The sequence below is a fragment of the Nelusetta ayraudi genome, unplaced genomic scaffold (assembly GCF_046127955.1).
Source record: "Nelusetta ayraudi isolate G7.1 ecotype Tasmania unplaced genomic scaffold, CSIRO-AGI_Nayr_v1 ptg000010l, whole genome shotgun sequence".
NCBI classification, from domain to species: Eukaryota; Metazoa; Chordata; class Actinopteri; order Tetraodontiformes; family Monacanthidae; genus Nelusetta; species Nelusetta ayraudi.
This window is the reverse complement of record NW_027466060.1, coordinates 506,946-526,231: the sequence shown is the minus strand read 5'-3', so window position 1 is coordinate 526,231 and position 19,286 is coordinate 506,946. Positions and strand designations below refer to the sequence as shown.

Here is a 19,286-nt window from a genome sequence, read left to right as displayed (position 1 = left end):
CTTTTATGCTGCTGCCGTCATGGATGACTGCACTGAGGTGGTATAGGCTCTGGCAAAGCCAATGATCCTGACCTGTAAACACTGAGAGTTTGCTCTGGCCCATGTGGATCCCAAATGGTCTTCACCCCTTCTGTGGAAAGTGTTATCATGGCTGGATCTCCTTCACTACATAAAGCTGCCTGTGGCTCAGCGCTACCAGGAACCCCAGTCATCAGGAGGCAAAACTGCACCGTAAGGGTTATTCAGACACAATGGTGTGTCACCGGGGGAACAGCAGGGAAGAGGAAGGACGGGGAAAGTTTTGTTTTTTTTTTTTTTTGCCTTTCCTTTTGCTTTTCTTTGTCCATTTTTGAATTTGATTTCCCCTTGACGGATACATAAATGTATGGATATATATTTTACTATCTGGATAGATTATTTTGTTAAGAAGTATTTGCCGTATAAATAATGTGTTTATATAGAGGACGCATATAGATTCCTCGTGCAGAGGAAGGAAGCTTTCCTTCTTCTACCGCCTACGAACATGTGTGCAGTTACTAAAGACACAACACACCCTTAACTGACCACGGAAACACACACACACACACACACACACAACTGACACACATGCATTCTGTGCGAACTGGCTAAGCTTCATCAATGTCAGCGTTTGCATTCTGTGCCGAGAGCATGTGATAGACAGGCAAAGTGCGCTGCAGGAATTAAGACAGAGGGCTTTTTGTTGTCGTCTTCCCTTCATTATTTTTTTTTTCATTGAGAAGCAAACTACTAAACAAAGCATTGCTTATCTCAGCTCTTGTGACTGCTGCAAGTCCTTGGACCAAACTTTAACTCTGCATCCAAACGTGGTGATTATCATGGCGTCTGTAGTATCATAGGTTTTCCTAGAGATCTGTAACTATTAGTCCCCAATGATTTCAGAAGCTATTTTGCTATTTTGTAATATGTACAATAGTTTCTTACGGTCCTTCAGGGGCCAGTAAGGAAACATAGGTTCTTGTTTTTGTGTCATGGTTCAGTTGGAACAGAGTAAGTCCCACTGCTTTCCAACAAGTAGATGACAGCCATCCGTCAGCGTTGAGTGGATTATTGAATTCAACCCTGACCATCGCTGAACAAAGCAACTGAGGGCATTTTTACAGCAGTGCAACCAGAGTGAAAAAGTTGTCTCGAGCCTCTGACGTCTTCTGTGTCGGGTGATGTAACGTTTTACTAATTCTGTCATCATAACCTGCATGTTGATTAGAAGCATGTACATACGTCAACGGGTGGCCCCCAAGGGTCACATCAGTCACAAACATCTTGCTGCACAAACTCTCTCAAGGTGAAACTGGTATCAAAGCTGCAGAGTAATAATTACAATCATTTCCGGTGTTTGTTTTTTTTGTTTTTGTTTTTGTTTTTGTTGTGTCATTCGGGATTAATTAAAAAAGAATTTGAGGGGGAAAAACAGGCAAATGGATTTCACAGGGCCTTGCTGTGGGGTTGCAGTTAGTCAGAACTTGCCTGTCTGCAATCACGGTGCTAAACTTTTATTACAAGTTTGATTTAAGAGTTTGTGAAGAAACTCTAATGAGTGTCACATTTTGCCTCTTCTCGTTCTTTCTTTTCTGCTCCGTCAGGCCGTCCAAGTCGTCGCTCTTGTCTGTTGTGCGCGCGCGAAAACCACAGCTGATTCACTTACAGGGAAGTGCGCTCAGTTCTCTGAATGTGGAGTGCGCCGTCTCAACTGGTGCGTGTTTACCTCGCGCTATATCAGTGTTTCTGAGAAGAGGTGTGCAAAGAGGACAGTGAACGGGCTGACTCTGGAAAGCTGCGTCTCACACACACACACACACACACACACACACACACACACACACACACCTTTCCTAGAACACGCACCTCTCTGTCAGTGCCGGTTTCACTGACGCCTCTGGTGCGCTTGTGTGTGCGTGAGTGCTCGCGTCCGCGTGCCCGCTGCGCACATCCTCTTCGATACCACAGATAAAGGTGATTTGTAAGTGCGATCATCTCAGGGCTGCCTCGCCTCCACCCACCCCACCCGTGCAGGGCCACCGACGCAGCTGCCCTGCGGCTGTCGGAGGCTTTCCTCCTTTGGTTCACGGCACCAAATGAATTAAATACTTTCCCCTAATTTTTTTATTTTTATTTTTATTTTTTTTTGTAAAACGTGTTCGATGAAGAGACGGTAGAAACACGCGAACCGTCCCTCCGAGAACAAATGAAAAGAGTTACGATTTAACGACGGCGTCGTCGATGCTTCCCTGTGAGCTCCACATTTAGTGGCGGGTTTCACTTGAAACACTTGTTGTTGCTCGGAGGCATCGCGATACGCACAGCAGTTTGACAGGCAGGCTCAGGAACAGACGGGAAAAATTCAATCTCAATAAAGATCCGACCTGATCCGTTTCCATAATCAGGATCAGAATCAGAATCAGCTTCATTGGCCAAATCTGTGCGTGCCAAGCAGGGAATTTGACTCCGGTTTGTCTCCGTTCTCTGTACGTAGATTTAAATAACTAACACAAAGACAGCAAACACAATGTGCAACTCACTCGTAGAATCAAAAATATATATACAAATACACATTATATAAAAAGTATAAACACTATAAACAGGTGAGTCTCTATGAATGATGAGAGTTCATCAGAGCAGCAGCCTGGGGGAAGAAGCTGCCCAGTCATGAGAGACGCCGATAAGATGCTTTTTATCCATCTGAAAAAAAGATAACAACGGCTCTCTGCGTCAAACAAGACATCCTAAAACTCTATTTGCAAAGCCATCCTAAGCCGTCTCCCTCAACATTTGAGTGATAGTATTTCCAGAACCCGCAGTACTTAATTGTTTACGCTCCCACCTGCTAAACGTTCCCAATGCTGCCTCCGAACTTGGGGAGCATTCTTTCACACACTCCGCAGCCAAGACTCAGAACTCAGAACTCAGAACTCGCGCGGCTCTTGATTTAACGCAGTCCTTCGACCTCGTGTCGGCGCTCCTGATAAGCATTTATTTCCCGTCTTTCACGATTGCGTGATTTTTTTTAATTATTTTTTTGTGTGTGTGTGTGTGTTGCCTGTTGCAACTCTGGTGTTTGTTTGTTTTTTTTGTTTTTTTAAAGCTGCGGTCTTTGGCCGGACTTGCCTTGGAAAAGAGCTCTTTGTGTCCCAACGGGATCGACCTGTTTAAACAAAGGATAAAATGACTTTTTAAATAAGCATCGAACATCAAACTCAATCAGCAATTGCAAGATGCTTCCCTGCTGAGGTTCCCAGATGTGAACAGAGTATTTTTCACTGTGTGAGTTATGCATATTTCTACACTCTGCTCCCTTCTTTTTGGTCTTTCTCTGCAAAGCACGCTTGGTTGTTCTGCCCCTTTTCGACTGAGTGCGACGCCAGTGGGTTTTAGAACGGTGCCCTCTGAGATAGCCTCGTGTGTTTGAAGTGAAATGTTATATATTTTATGCGTACATACAGTACGTGTGAGTGCAGCTGTTTTGTTTGCATACTCAGGTAGCGTCACTTCAGGGTCTGTGGAGTTTGTCGATGATGGGTTCATCAGTGCAGCTCACGGTGCGACCAGGATGGCTCATTGGGAACACCAGGTTGGATTCCAGGCGTGTCCTCCTGGTGGCAGTGGACATTTCAGTGTAACTAGGTTGGAGGCGGGGGAGCAGGAGCAGATGGATGGAGTGTTTTGTGACAAACCTCATGGGAGAGAAAAAAAAAAAAATCTATCATGGGATATGCAGAAAACATGTGCTTTAATGTTTTTGAGGCCCCATGGTGTTTATCGCTATGATTGAAATTCCTCCGAAAACACTGAAAAATGTATGAAATACAGCTATTTTTATGACTTACTTACTGTTAATATAATTTCTTCAAATTCAGTGGGCCGGATTAAAAAGCATAACAGGCCGCACATGCTAGAGAACACATTTCAAGTGCTTCATTTATAATGTGAGACATGCCAAATATCTCAAGCATGTTTCAGGCTCAAATATTAAAAAAAAAAAAAAAAAATGACGTGAATATTGTCACTCATTGTTCCAATTACAATCGAATCCTTGACTGGCAGACTTTTTTTTAATCCCATTTTGTATGTACTTGTCCATTTGAGATTACACATCTGCTGATTAATATGACGTCAAGACTCAAGTTTGCTCGGTCCATTGAACATTCAGTTGGAAGGAACACAAACATAGAGAAGGCAGTGCATATGTGACGGTCACGGGTGCAGGTGAGGTCTTCTGGCTGGTGGTTGCAGCAGCACCAGTCACGGGCCATGAAACAACTTTTCTGCATGACGTTTTTTTTTTGTTTGTTTTTTTTGGCTCAAACTAATTTGGTTTCCTGGCAAATGCTGACGTCAAAAAAACGTGAGGCAATATTATCGATTTTATCGTCATTGCGTATCTGCTCCACATCACAGGGGTGTGTGTGTGTGTGTGTGTGTGTGTGTGTGTGTGTGTGTGTGTGTGTCTTTGGTTTCAGTGAAACCTGAATTTGAATCAGTCTGAAACAGTTGGAGTCAAAATTGTAGTAACACACGGGTGAAATTACTGAGACGGGCTGCACTGTCTTCACTTTCATGTTTGGCACAGACAGTGACTGTGATCCGTTCATCACACACATCGTTTCATCTGTCAAATTTTGAATTTCACACTTTGGCAATTTTGTTTTTTTTTTTTAGAACTAACATTTGAACATTTCTATGTGGTCGCAAAAAGGCAGACGGGCTGTAAATCATCTTATTTGAATTGCTGAGCTCGGAAATGTTCTTTTTTCTTTTTTTTCATCCCATTTTCGGATCGGAACTCATCATCGCGCTACTGCCTCCAACTGTCTCCGCTGCATTGTTATTTCCTGTATATTACCATGCGGGCCACCATTGTCCCAGGCCATGTTGCGAGCATCAAGCGGTTCCTGCCGCTGCCTGGTGTTTATTGACAGTGTCAGGAGGCCAACGGTTCCACGGGGAGGGAGGAAGTGGAGATTCACATGGCTTCACATGAATGCCGGCAGTCAACAAGAGGCTGGAAGACAACACACACAGCAGGCGTGTGGCCTCGCGCTCCTCTCCAGAAGCGGTCGGGCCGCTAATTTTCAGTGCATAATCTTCCACTGTGATCTCTGCTTTTCAGAATCAAACGGCAGAGGTGGTGCGGTCGGGTCTTACGCAAACGTGAAACATCATCGGGGACATGAACTTTCTCTGTAAAGCTCAGCCGATCGCCTGCTCCTATGTGTCGTCTCGACTTGCTATTACATATGGTATTCTATGTATATAGAAGAAGAAGAAGAAGAAGAAGAAGAAGAAGAAGAAGAAGACCTTTATTGATGCCACAGTAGGGAAATTTGCATAATTACAGCAGCAAAACTGTATAGTACAAAAAGATCGAGAAATATATTTGTAAAAGAAATAAGGCAGTAAAAAAAATTAAAATTAAATATTTGGAGCTGCAAACAGAGTAGAAAAACAAGATATTTACATCTTATGGACAGTTGAATTTACAGCTATCTACATTCTGACAATAAGACTTTATTGCACCTTGAGAAAAATGTATGTAATGTATGTATGCAAAAAAAATATACACACACACACACACACACACACACACACACACACACACACACACACACATATATGTATATGTATGTATGTATATATATATGTATATTATGTGCCAGTTAAAAACAAAAGAAAAAAAACATTAACATGCATTAAGAGCCATTTAAGCAGGTTTTTCAGCTGACACACACACACACACACACACACACACACACACACACACAAAATGTGCTCACTTTATTATGAGAAATTCTTGCTGTATTTTAACCAGGCATTACATTTTGAAATATTGCCCGGCTCACTTCACTATTTACACAATGAGACGATGATCATGCAGTGGCCTTAGTTTACTCTTGCCTGTTTTCACAGCTGCAGGACGAGTTCAGCTGAAGGGTTTCGCTGTGCGTGGAGACACTCACTCCGGCTGAAGTTGCATTTGTCTTTTGTTGTTGCTTTTCTTATTTTTTTTTTCTTGCTTGTTTTTCTTTCTTTATTTTGTGTAAGGAAAGATTTAAAAGTAGCTAGTTTGTTTCCTGTGGTTTCTGTAACGAGGAATTAATTCTCCAGTCAAGTGACTTAACAAATAATCTTTTACAGTATGTGGCCACACACACACACGCACACGCACGCACGCACACACACACGCACGCACGCACGCGCACGCCCACACACACACACACACACACACACACCTTTGCTCCTGAGACCATGGCCCGAAGGAATAGACACATAACAAGAACCCAAATGGGGAAATGGAAGAATTTTCAGTCTTTTGTGGTTGTTTTTCATCTGTCCTGGCTGTGTTGTGTCTTTTTTCTTTTCTTTTTTTCTCAAACATCAGTGTGTCTCTTTGCGGGCGTTTCTTTTTTTTATATATAGCTTTTTTAGTCATTATCCACCCCCTGTTATTTAGTGTAAATGACACATTGTCTTCATATGCTCATTATGCCTCCCATTTTAGATCTTCTTGAAATGTCTTTGCAGCGTTTTTCACTTTTATCTATTCCTTTGTGGACTTTTTTTTCTCTCTCTTTGTAGCTGTTTCCTGCTCTCTTCAGTTGTGTTTCGCCTTTCCTCGAAGTCAATTAGACCTTCCTGGAGCCTTTCGTCTTTTTTCTTTTTGCCGCTCTTAGTTCTTCCTCTGCCTGGGAAACATGTTGGTTTTAATCTTACCAACGCTGGACACTGTTTAAGGAAGTAATTATGAAGAAGTTTAGAAAATCGTCTGCGTGTGTGCATATGTGTCCGTCCTCTCCAGGGACTTGACAGACGACAGTGTGCAGTAATAGGAAATGGGCTGTGAGTTTGAACTTGTTCCCCTGATGGGGTTGATTCACACTCCTGTTATGTTGTTGCTCAATCAGTCAGACATCTGCTGCCTGTTTTTTTTTCTCCCGCTCTGTGTGTGTGTGTGCACGCGCAATGTCTTTGTGTGTGTGTGTGTGTGTGTGTGTGTGTGTGTGTGTGTGTGTGTGTGTGTGCGTGTGTGCGTGCGCGCGCACGTGTCTTGACCGAAGCGTATGGTTCCTCAAACACGCTCTTAGTCAGAAACTCATTCACATTCTCACAATAAATGCCTACAATGAGTCACTAGGGGCTTATATGCTCACCCACACAGCGCCAGATCTCATTAGCTGTCATGCATCCTGTGCTATTATTCTGGGTGTCACATATCTCTTTCTAAGTATTCACACTTTTGAGAAAGATGGACACTCGCACACTAATCTAACAATAGAGGTGGACTTAGAAGGTTTGCAGGTGTGAGGGGTTTCTTTTTAATCTAATTGTTGATCTAGTGTTGATGAACAAATGTGTAACTTTATGTGGTAGTCGTAGTGTCGCTGTGTACTTTCCATGTAGGGATGTTAACAATCGATTATCGATTAATTATCGATTAAGAATTTAATCGATTAAATTAAATTAGTTGAGAAAAAGTTGAAATGTGACCCATTAGAAGTCAACTTAAAGTCAGAGGATACATATTTAGGGTGTTTTCACTGTTCTCTAATGTATGTAAATGTAAAAATGGATCACATTGGACCCTCAACATTATTTAAGGGTGAGATAAATTGCGGCTTATCAATTAATTGTTAATCAATCGATGAGGTCAATCAACCAATGATTAATGAATGAATCGATAATTTGCATCCCTATTTCCATGTGTTTATAAGTTTACAAGTTGGCATGGAGGCATTCACAGAATATGGGACTAATTCTCTGACTTGCCCTCTGTGACATCACACAGTGCTGATTTCACAGAATTGTGGGGTTTAGTTAGTACACACTTGCGGTAAAGACGAGTCAAACAAAAGAGATAAAGGATGGACCTTCCTTGTTTCCGTGGCGAGCAACGACAGGTTGGAGGCTCGTTAGTCAAGTAGCTGGATGAGAAGTCTGGACAAAACAATAAAGTGATGTAGACTTGCGAGCGGGAATAATGGTTCTCAATGAGATTGCGCATCACTTCCTGTTGTTTTGCATGACGTGAAACTCTGTCAGCGTTTTGACTCTTCGACGTGTTCACACCTTCCCCTCTGGGCAAGAGGCTCCTCGCTACCCTAGAAGGGAAGAAGCGTCGTGGCCCATTTCACCCGAATTCAAACAAAAGGGCTCTTTCAAGGAAGGCACCGGGAACCCAATTTGGCTGTGACAGCAATTCGGCAAAAGTTCAAGTTTAGTAGGTTTCTCACTGACTGACTGACTCAGTTGTGTCTGGATGAGTCACCTCCCGCTGATCTCGGCCATATTTGACTCAGACGGACACGGAGTCGACGAGGTTCATTCACATCACTGGCTGGATCTGTGTCGGCTGTGGGGGTGGGGAGGAAGGGGTTCACCATTTTATTAATTGGGTGTGCGCGTGCATGCACCTCGTGTGTGTGTGTGTGTGTGTGTGTGTGTGTGTGTGTGTGTGATTAATGCAGAAATTCCTCCAGCTCAGCCACTGTCGCAGGGGCTCAGACTCATCCAGCACACAAAGCCCTGGAATCAGTCTCAGCCGCTCTTTCTTCTCCCGCTCCTCATTCCTCCCTCTCTCCCACCCTGCACCGTGTTTTTCACTGTCTGGTCCACTTCCTCTCGCCGCTCCACCCACCCTCGCCCCTCCCCCTCCCCAACCACCCCACTCAGTCCCTCACTCACACGCACACACACACACACACACACACACACACACGCTGACTACGTTCACACCCACCCACCCTCCCTCTCCCTTTGTTCTGCATGTGTCGGTCCAATATGTTTGATGTTCTTTTAAGCTACATGTAATTTGCATCAGCTGCTTGTTAACTGAGGTGTTTCCTTTCAGGGCGGGATTGCGGTTTGTAAAAATTCCCTTTTTCCCGAACCTATTATTTCGATCTCGCCACGGTGAAAAAAAAAAAGGCAGTGTTGCGCTAGCGCACATGTCCAAGAAGATTAGCTTTATTGACGTTGCTGAGAGTGTCGGTCTTTTATTGCCTCGAGAAAAGATTGGAACTTGAAACATAGAATAACCTCATTTGAGTGAGCACAGCTGATTTACAAAGAAAAGTACTTCACTGCATGCTCACCCACAAAACAGCGCAAATGAGTTGTAGGCACGAGTTACGTGTCTGGCTGGATTAAAGAGGAACACTTCAGAGATCACCGTACCAAAACACTGAGTTGTGATGTCATAAAGGGCCACAGTACCTCTCCTAGATTAGTCACTGAATCAATCGACAGTGTAACGGGCCGTACGCCACATGTATGAGTTTCTGTCTGATCTGCAGACACACTGCAGACGCTGCTCCGCATCAGGAAAGAGCCCCGGTTATTTACTAAAGCCTCATCCCAGCAACATGGGACGCGTTGATCCGTCAACCACCTGCAGGATTCACCGTTGCCGCGGCGGAGGGCTTTTTCTCTCACTGGCATCCTGCTGCTTTTCCAGCTTCTATAACGCGTGTAAAAGTTTTCGGCTGCAATAAGATTCCATCCTGTGTTCCTTGGACACTGCGAGGCCCCCGAACGTCTCTGAGTTTGTGCTGGTGGAGTCGACCGTGGAGCCCCCGGGAGAACTCCCATCATGCTCCTCTGTACACTGTTTACTTTTCTCTGAGTGAAAAAAAAAAAAAGAGCCTTTTGTCCCGGTGGCTGTAAGGGCTCACGCTCACACATGCATGTAGCCATAGAAACGTGACCCACCATTCATTCCCTCACACACACACACACACACACACACACACACACACACACACACACACACACACACACACACACACACACACACAGATGCATACAAGTACATTCATTTCTTAGAAAAGCAAACACTTTGAAAGATGGAGTAGATTAGAACTTCTTTGTTTGCTTCTTCTGCCTCACAGTTTATTTGATTTATCTTTGTCGCCATCATTTGGTGTCAATTCAATTTTTCCGACTTTCACGCCTATTAAATGTTTTGTCTTGGTTGGTTTTTGTCACTTTTCTTTAGGCCTCGAGTCCCAAGATGACCACTCTCTGCTCAGATATCCAAGAAGTCCGTCGCTGCAACCGTCTGGAGATGCCCGACAACATCAACACGTTTGTTTTAAAGGTACCGGGGGTTTGGGGCAAGACGATGATTACGGTCGGGAAGCTCCACCTACCATCCAACCAGGTTCACGACCTGGAAGTGTCATTGAGCTTCGAGAGCGAAAGGGAACTGGGCAGTTGACAGCGTGTTTGCTGAGCTATTCAGAGTAGTATGTATATTGACATGGTGGGCCGCAACTGCAGCAGATTGCAACTGATCACTGCTTTTCTCTTTGTCACAGTCTGCCGGAGCTACGACTCACAAAAGTCACAAGACTTTTCTGGGGTTATAAGATCAGCGTTCTTCTGGAAATGTCAAACACTGTGTATACAAGTGTCCTCAATGATGCTGTCACATCTTTTACCAGCTTGGTCATGAAGCTTACTAAAAAAAAAAACATTTGAGACGATTATCGCTTTAAACTTCCTTTTATAATTCAGACGGCTATAAAACTTCCCAGCATCCCAGATTTTAATTCCATTATTGTCATTGTGTCATATTTTTCTTTTAATTTCAAATGAAATGCTTTTAAGGCACTTAAAATTATTGTAATAATTTGCACCATGCGCCACAGGTCCGTGCACTGTTCATTAAGTTTGGCAATGATGTGAGAGCTGAGATTGTGTCTGTCTTTGCAGGTTAATCGAGGTAGTCTGATATTCGAAACAGACAATGACCAGCAGGTCAGCTCCTGGACCACGGAGATAAAGGAGTGTGTCAGCAACAGGTGAGAAATCTTTCAGAGTGAATGCATCCTAATACCATGAACCCAGTCTTATTGGAAGTACACCTTTAAAATAAATGTGTGGCTTTTATATTTAAGTGGGCCTGTAAGAGACAGCAAGGTCACACACACACACACACACACACACACACACACACACACACACACACACACACACACATACTGGTGTGTGATCATTCGACTCCTCTCGTGCAGATTTTTCCCTCGGAATCCTGAGGGGAAATATTTAACACGTGGACTTCTCCTCTTTTCACTGTTTGCTCTGGATGTTTACTTGTGTGGAGGTATGTGTTTGCAAAATTGCAAACTGGTCACCGCTGTCAATATTTACACTGAACCTTTGAGATGAAGCTCACAGTCTGCCGTGACGTTTCTCAATCATATCTAAATAATTGATGTTAGAAACTAAATTATGCATACGTATATGTATATATGTGTGCGTGTGTGTGCGTGTGTGTGCGTGTGTGTGTGTGTGTGTGTGTGTGTGTGTGCGCGTGTGTGTGTGTGCGCGTGTGTGTGTCAGCTTGAGGAGAAATGGACTCGGGTCTTCCTGTTATTCAGAGAGTCACAAACTGAAGTCAGCAAGATTCTTGTCCTGCTTCCCTCTTTAACCTTCCCCTTCTCATTTATGTATGACCCCCCCCCCCCAAAAAAAAAAAAAAAAAAAAACTCCCACACACTCACACACTGTGTGCCCTCAGTTTGTGTGCAGTGCAGTGTTGGAACAGTAAGCCTTAGTTCACACCTGAACTGCTAAACCAGCCTGACTTCCTGCCAGTGCTCGCTGACTTAGGGCTCTTTTCATGCCATGAAACCGTGTTTCCCAGCAAGTCTCACCTCCCACAGCCTGAAAACTGTTTCCTCTCTCTGCCGTGGCGGAAGAGAAGCCCGCTCTCCTCCAGGAACCCGTGTGCCAGCTGTTCAGAGTGGGATTTGGTAAAAGGGAATTCCACAGCCATTTTACTTGCCCTTTTTTCACAGGTGGTCTTCACCAGCATAACAATACAGGCGGCCCCGTGGTCAATGTTATATTATTGTGATAGTGTTTAAATCCAAACGTACATAAAAAAAAAAATGCAATGGGCTCCTTGAAGTGCGATTTTTGAATGACTATTTTCTCAACACAACGTGTGTTCTGCAAAGATTTTCCCTGGAGTGTCTTCATTCCCTCATCATTTGTCTCCGACACCAATCCAAAAATATCCTCGTCAGTGTGCGGTGCCAGTTCCTCGTGTTCTGCAGGTCACACTGCAAATTTGGAACAATTCACTTCGTCCTCAAACTCCTGCGTCTCCGCTCGGCTCGCCGTGCCGAGCGGAGACGTGACAAATCCGACTCCAGCATTGCGGTAACATTGTCGCTCCCCGCCAGGAAGCTGCTGCAAAACAGAAGAAAATGTGCGCTTCTGCTGGACGGGACAGTGTGCTGTATGTTATGTTGAAATGCCTGAGTCTCCATCGGGATTAACACACATGCGAACATGTTTTTATCTCCCAGGTCAGGCAGTGTGGATCTGGAGCCTCTCCCCTCCCCCTCGGACACTTCTGCGCCGGCCAATCACAGAGCGAGCTCAGAGCAAGGAAGTCAAAGTGAGTGAAGAGTCCAGTGCTGTCAACGAGATATCATCATTCTCTGCCGTTTCAATCAGACACGTCCCAACATGATCTGTGAAGCTGCGATGTCTCCTAAAACGTTATTCAAGTGGATTCTGTTTGTCCCTCCAGACCCTGTCACTTTCCCCCTGCCGGAGCAGGTCCTCCAGAAAAGCGACCACTTCCTCTTCTCCTACCCATGGTTCCACGGGCCCATCTCCAGGATGAAGGCAGCATACCTGGTGCAGAGCTCTGGGCCCGAAGGACACGGAGTCTTCCTGGTGCGGCAGAGCGAGACCCGCCGCGGGGACTACGTCCTCACCTTCAACTACCAGGGGAGAGCTAAGGTGGGTGGGGTCAGGTCTGAGCCTGGCTGAGTGGTTGGCTTCACAGGCAGGGGGCGCTGTCCTCTCAGCCGCCTCACGCCCTCCCTCCTGTGTTTGTGTCCCCGCAGCACCTGCGTCTCTCGCTGACCGACTGGGGTCAGTGCCGCGTCCAGCACCTGCGCTTCCCCTCCGTCATGGACATGCTCAGTCATTTCCGCCTCTTCCCCATCCCGCTGGAGTGCGGCGCCGCCGGAGCCGTCACCTTGACCCGCTTTGTCGTGGCGGGCTCCAGCCCTCCGTCACAGGGTGAGAGAGTGTCTCTAGTTTCTTGTCTATAGTCCATAGTCACTTATCACTGGTCTCTAGTCTCTTATCTGTAGTCTCTAGTTCCTAGTATCTAGTCTTAAATCTCTAGTCCATAGCCTTTAGTCCATAGCCTCTAGTCCCTAGTCTATAGTCTCTAGCCCCATGTCTCTAGTCCCCTGTCTCTAGTCCCTAGTCCATAGCCTTTAGTCCATAGCCTCTAGTCCCTAGTCTATAGTCTCTAGCCTCTAGTCTCTAGCCCCATGTCTCTAGTCCCCCGTCTCTAGTCCCTAGTCTATAGCCTCTAGCCTCTAGTCTCTAGCCACATGTCTCTAGTCCCTAGTCTATAGTCTCTAGCCTCTAGTCTCTAGCCCCATGTCTCTAGTCCCTAGTCTATAGTCTCTAGCCTCTAGTCTCTAGCCACATGTCTCTAGTCCCTAGTCTATAGTCTCTAGCCTCTAGTCTCTAGCCCCATGTCTCTAGTCCCTAGTCTATAGTCTCTAGCCTCTAGTCTCTAGTGCCATGTCTCTAGTCCCCCATCTCTAGTCCCTAGTCTATAGTCTCTAGCCTCTAGTCTCTAGCCCCATGTCTCTAGTCCCTAGTCTATAGTCTCTAGTCACATGTCTCTAGTCCCTAGTCTATAGTCTCTAGCCTCTAGTCTCTAGCCCCATGTCTCTAGTCCCTAGTCTATAGTCTCTAGTCACATGTCTCTAGTCCCTAGTCTATAGTCTCTAGCCTCTAGTCTCTAGCCCCATGTCTCTAGTCCCTAGTCTATAGTCTCTAGTCACATGTCTCTAGTCCCTAGTCTATAGTCTCTAGCCTCTAGTCTCTAGCCCCATGTCTCTAGTCCCTAGTCTATAGTCTCTAGCCTCTAGTCTCTAGCCACATGTCTCTAGTCCCTAGTCTATAGCCTCTAGTCTCTAGTCCCTTGTCTCATGTCTGTAGTCTTAAATCTCTAGTCCCTTGTCTCTAGTCTTTAGTGTGTAGTCTGTAGTCCCTAGTCTCTAGTCTGTAGTCTCTATAGTTTCTGGTCCCTAGTCCTTAGTCTCTAGTCCAGGGGTAAGCAAAGTTTTGACTGGTGGGCCACAATAGGTTCTTAAATTTGACTGAGGCCCTGTTTGCACTCGGTCATTTCAAGTCTTTTTCGGCAAAAATCACAATTCAAGATGCGTACTTCGTGATACGATCCCCAAAAACAGCTGCAAGTGACCAAGTGCAAACAGGGCCACAGGGTCAGGAGCAGATGGATGGAGTGTTTGGTATCGCACCTCATAGGAGGAAAAAATATATCATGGGATATGTAGAAAAGAAATTCCAACAAAATAGGTGTTTTTTTTAAGCTCCACAGACTTTAGCTGTTTATTGAAATGACTCTTAAAACACCAAAGATGAAATAAAGCTATTTTATGACTTACTTACTATTAATATAATTTCTGTGACAGTGATAGCTGGGATAATAGCGGGTTAACAGAGGTCGTCTGAAAGTGTGGAAGTAAAGCTTCCGTGCACACGCAGACAAGAGTCTGGACACATTCGAGTAAACACGACGGCCGGCCGGCGAGTGAAAACGTTGCTCGTTGCTCGTCCCGAGCGAACGTCAAAACAAGCGCTCCCTCCGTCTCCAGAACCTGCTTTTCCTCAGCCGAGCTTGTGACCCGCTGACCTGCTGTCTCCCGGTTCTTCCTCCTCCCCCTCCAGGTGCTCTGCTGGTGCCCTTCTCCTTGCATCGCTGGTGCTCGGAGCCCAGCCTTGCTCACTGCGGCCCGGCTCGCACTCTCGGCCAGCCGTCCGCCTCCTCCGGCTCCGCCTCCCAGCCGGAGAGCCTCCCGTCGGGTCGCGCACACCACCACCATCACCACCACCACCACCACCACCCGGCTCCTGTGGCCTCCCTGCCGGGTCCGGCGCCGCTGCGCCCATCAGGCGAGCTGGCGGGCCGGAGACCTGCCCCCCTCCGCGCCCCCAACTCCCACATGCCCCAGCGGGACTCGGACTACGAGCTGGAGCCCGAGCGCAAGCGGGCCATCGACAATCAGTACATGGTGCTCTAAGCTCCACCCCCCCCTACCCCCCACCCCCCCCACCCCCCACAGCCGTTCCGACACCAGCGTCCACAGTGAATGTATCTTAGGGAGTCTTTCTAATCAATTGGTTGTGTGTTGAAAGAGTGAGACGTGCGCATGTTTGTGTGCATCTGTGCATGCGTGCAGCAGCACTCCAGCCCCCCCCCCCCCCCCTTCCACAAACACACACACACACACACACACACACACACACATTTCGCCCAGCCTCCTCCCTATATTTACATTTTTTTTTTTTTTATAAAATATTTAACTCCTTTTCACTCGCGCACACAAAAAGTGTGCGTGGAGGACACACTCCCCAATTGTTTTTCCTTTTTCTTTTTTTACCCACAAAGCAAAAAGCGCTGCACCACACCGGGTGTACACAAACGCACACACACACACACTCCGTGAAATTATCCCTTCACACACACACACACACACACATTCTTACTTATTTATCGGGACAGTGCCTTCAGCCTTCCTTAGAGAGAGTGCGTTCTTCATTCACGGATTCCTCGGCAGAGCGACGGGAAAGAAAGAAAGAAAGAGTGAGAGGAGCTGCAGCCTCCTTCTAACCTGCTGTGATGCAAACAGAGAACCACAGAAAGAAAAGAAAAGAAGATCCCCTTCAGATCAGCTTTAATCGCGTTTGCTCAGTGTGTGTGTGTGTCTAGATGTGTGTTTGTGTGATGTCTGAGAGTGTCGTGCACAAAACAAACTGTTCAATGAGAGTGACAGAAATACTCAGTGCCCCCCCCTTCCTCCTCCTCTCCCTCCTCCTCTGGAAACCAAAGAAGAATTTTTGTCATATTCATCAGGATGTTAATGATACGCCTTAGCTTTGACCATTGAGATCAAGGGAGAATCAGGAATATTATATTGTTGTTTTTTTTGTTTTTTTGTGTTTTTTTCAAAATACTCTCATGTATTGATTTGAGATTGAACAATCCCGTTAAATGTCCATCCACCATCTGGTCCCAAAGTCGAGACAAAATGTGGTCATTTTGAGCGAAACTCTTTAAAAACTTTAGTTTATTACAAGACATGGAAAACACAGACTATATCCAAATGATGTCACTTCTGTTTTAATTTAAGAGCAGAGAGTTGTAGTTTAAAAATTTACTTACATTTTTTTTTATTTGCCTTTTCAAGATGTGACGTCAAACGAAAAGGGCTCCTGAGAGAAAACAGTGTTGTGTTGCGACTACCAAAGGAAATTAAAAAGTGCAGGTTTTGTTACTTCAAGGCCATGTGTGAAACATGTCAGTGGCATCTGTTGGCATGGAAAGAAATTAAAAAAAGAGAAAAGAAAAAAAGACTAATGTGCCTTTTAGTTACATAGTATCGAAAGATAAAGATCTTTGACAAAGATACAAACAACAAAGATAAGAAAATGGCTTCTTTGTTTCCACCTTTTTACACATATAGCATTACGTCATTTTCTACTACTTTTCTATACAACGTCACCACAGCAGCTAGAAGATGCAAATCTAGCCAGAGCCCTTTTCACTTTCCCTTCAGCTGCCCTCTAGTGCAGAAACATGTCATTTCTAACAGCCATTCTCTTTAGAACAGCAGGCGCACGTGAAGCGTCTACTTGGGTCTCTCTTCTGCTTTAACACTAACGCCAGCAGTTCTTTCAGGCGGGATGTCGGATCTTGCCTCCGTCTCTCAGCCCTGTCCAGTATTATTGTCTCCTCATCAGCGTTTTATTTCCTTCGAGAAACTTGTCCATTCCATTTTGCGTCAACTCTTTCTCCTCCTGCTCCATCTACCAAAGGAACGTTTGTTTTATTTCTTTTTATTTTAACAATGGTTGTCTCCTCAATGTATTATAGTGACGAAGACTGACATCTTGAGGTGGTGTGAAAAAGGGGGAGCGAGAAACAAAAACGGAACAAAATGTGGGTATTTTTTTTTTTGGCAAAAGTACGGTTGGTCTTCCTGCCTCTATGTGCCTGAATCCAAACAGAAGCCTTCTTACCTCTATTCCCCCCGCCCCCTTTTTTTTTTTTTTTTTTTTTTTTTGTTTTACTTCTGCTGACAGAAAGCAACGGTATCAGGAGCTGCCCGTTCTCGTCCTTTGTTTTTCTCTCTCCGTGGGACTGCCTAGGGTGTGATGTGGTGCAGAACTTGTCAGTGCAATATGAGAGAGATGCACAGCGCTTCACACCCGGCTGGTCGGGAGCCAGCAGAGGCTTTGAGGCGGCTGCATCCAGTTGGGTGGGGGTTGAAGATTTGCACCTGCCTCAAGACTGAAAACAAAATATGGGATCAACACCAAATTAAATGCTGTTTTTATTATTATTATTATTTTTTAAATATATGCATTGCATAGCTTCACTCCACTTTGTCACCGAGAACATCGCTTCAGCTCAAAGAAACCCGTTTACCTCAGTTGTCCTCAAACGTCCTTCAGCTCCCGCCCCTGCGTTGGTTGGAAATGTCTCGTCCATGAATGTAGCGTGTTCTTGATACTGTTCATTGTGTCTGTTAAACTTCACACTGTAATCCTTTCAGTTTCCAAATCGACTCTCCCTCCTCTCTTCAGATAAAAGCCACAACTGCTTTTCAGCTCTGCTTTGCATCCTTTCGCAGTCAGAAGCATCTGAATCCTAATAGATATATGATAACTGTATATTTGACGTTTTGTAAAATAAACGTATCCAAAAACAAACAAGTGTGTTCATTTGTGTCATTGGCGTGTATAAAACAAGGCTTCCTATTGGCTCGTCTTTACCTAGACTTCCTATTGACTTGTGTAAAACGAGGTTTCATAATGACTCGTGTAAAACAAGGTTTCTTATGGGTTTGTGGAAAAGCAGAAATCCTATTGGCTCTTTTAAAACGAGGCATTCTATTGGCTCGTGTAAATCTAGGTCGGGGTCGAAGTTCCCGAAATACCGAAGAAAGTGCGTCCCGTATCATTCATTTCGGGACAGATTGTTTAGTTGACAAATACGGGACATTCCCGTATTTTAGGGGACGGTTGGCAACACCACATGTAAATCAGGACTTCGTAATGGCTCGTGTGAAACCAAGCTTCCTATTGGCTCTTACAAAAACGAAGCTTCCTATTGGCTCTTACAAAAACGAAGCTTCCTATAGGCTCTTACAAAAACGAAGCTTCCTATTGGCTCTTACAAAAACGAAGCTTCCTATTGGCTCTTACAAAAACGAAGCTTCCTATTGGCTCTTACAAAACCGAAGCTTCCTATTGGCTCTTACAAAAACGAAGCTTCCTATTGGCTCTTACAAAAACGAAGCTTCCTAATGGCTACTGTAAAATCGAGACTTCCTATTGCCTTGTGTAAAACGAGGCTTCACGACGGCTCTTTCGAAACGAGACTTCCTATTGGCTCATGACAAACCAAGGCTTCCCGTTCATTCGTGTAAATCAAGACTTCTTATTGGCTCTTTTAAAATGAGGCAAAAAGTAACATACAATTAAACAGCCTGCATGTGCCCAACATAACCACCAGATGTGTAATAATTCTGTGTTGACACTACAATGTCTATATAAAAAAGATTTAAAATATACTCATGAGTCCCATCAAAGTAAAAGTCCCACTATCACATCTTAAAGTAATGTACGACATCCAATGAAAAGTATGATCTATACTTTGACTGTTTACATTTTCAGACAGGTTGACATTTTGCATTCTATCACCAGCATCATCAGCAGATAGCTCAGGGTGCAAAATTACTCACTTGTAATTCCTGAGGTTGGAGGTTCAAGTCCCACAATAGGTGGAGCTCCATTTTAAAGTCCAAATTGGTCCAAAAAAAGAAACATAACTTATCTCGTAGACCTCCCCCCACAGACAGCAGACAGCTCAGGTCATAAAAGAACTGCGTTTAAATGTCAAGGTTGCAGGATCAAGTGTACGACAGGCAGAAGTCTATTTTGAAGTCCAATGCCACAAAAAGAAAGACACATTTGCCAGTGGACATAACCCAAGGGTCAACAGGTAGCTCAAGGTGTCAGAATAAACCAGAAGTTTACATACGCTGTGCCTTTTTTATTCCCTCAATGTCCAACTTCAGTGAGAAAAAGTAATATGTGTCTTTTTGCACAGTGTATGTAAAGTTCTGCTTTCATCTGCCGGTAGGGGAGGCAAGACCCGTTGAGAATTTTAGCAGTTC

General features: G+C 44.9%; 1 protein-coding gene across 3 annotated transcripts in view; it reads left to right on the top strand.

Moving 5' to 3' along the window:
- The window catches only part of sh2b3 (SH2B adaptor protein 3), a 39,977-nt gene extending 23,521 nt beyond the window's left edge, over positions 1-16,456 (top strand). For all 3 annotated transcript variants that reach the window (XM_076019467.1, XM_076019465.1, XM_076019466.1), the window contains exons 3-8: positions 10,028-10,129; positions 10,747-10,835; positions 12,351-12,442; positions 12,578-12,792; positions 12,900-13,077; positions 14,773-16,456. In XM_076019467.1, coding sequence (XP_075875582.1) covers positions 10,028-10,129; positions 10,747-10,835; positions 12,351-12,442; positions 12,578-12,792; positions 12,900-13,077; positions 14,773-15,125 — 1,029 coding nt within the window. In that variant the 3' untranslated portion in view covers positions 15,126-16,456. The remainder of the gene's footprint in view (positions 1-10,027; positions 10,130-10,746; positions 10,836-12,350; positions 12,443-12,577; positions 12,793-12,899; positions 13,078-14,772) is intronic.
- Positions 16,457-19,286: the final 2,830 nt, after the last annotated feature.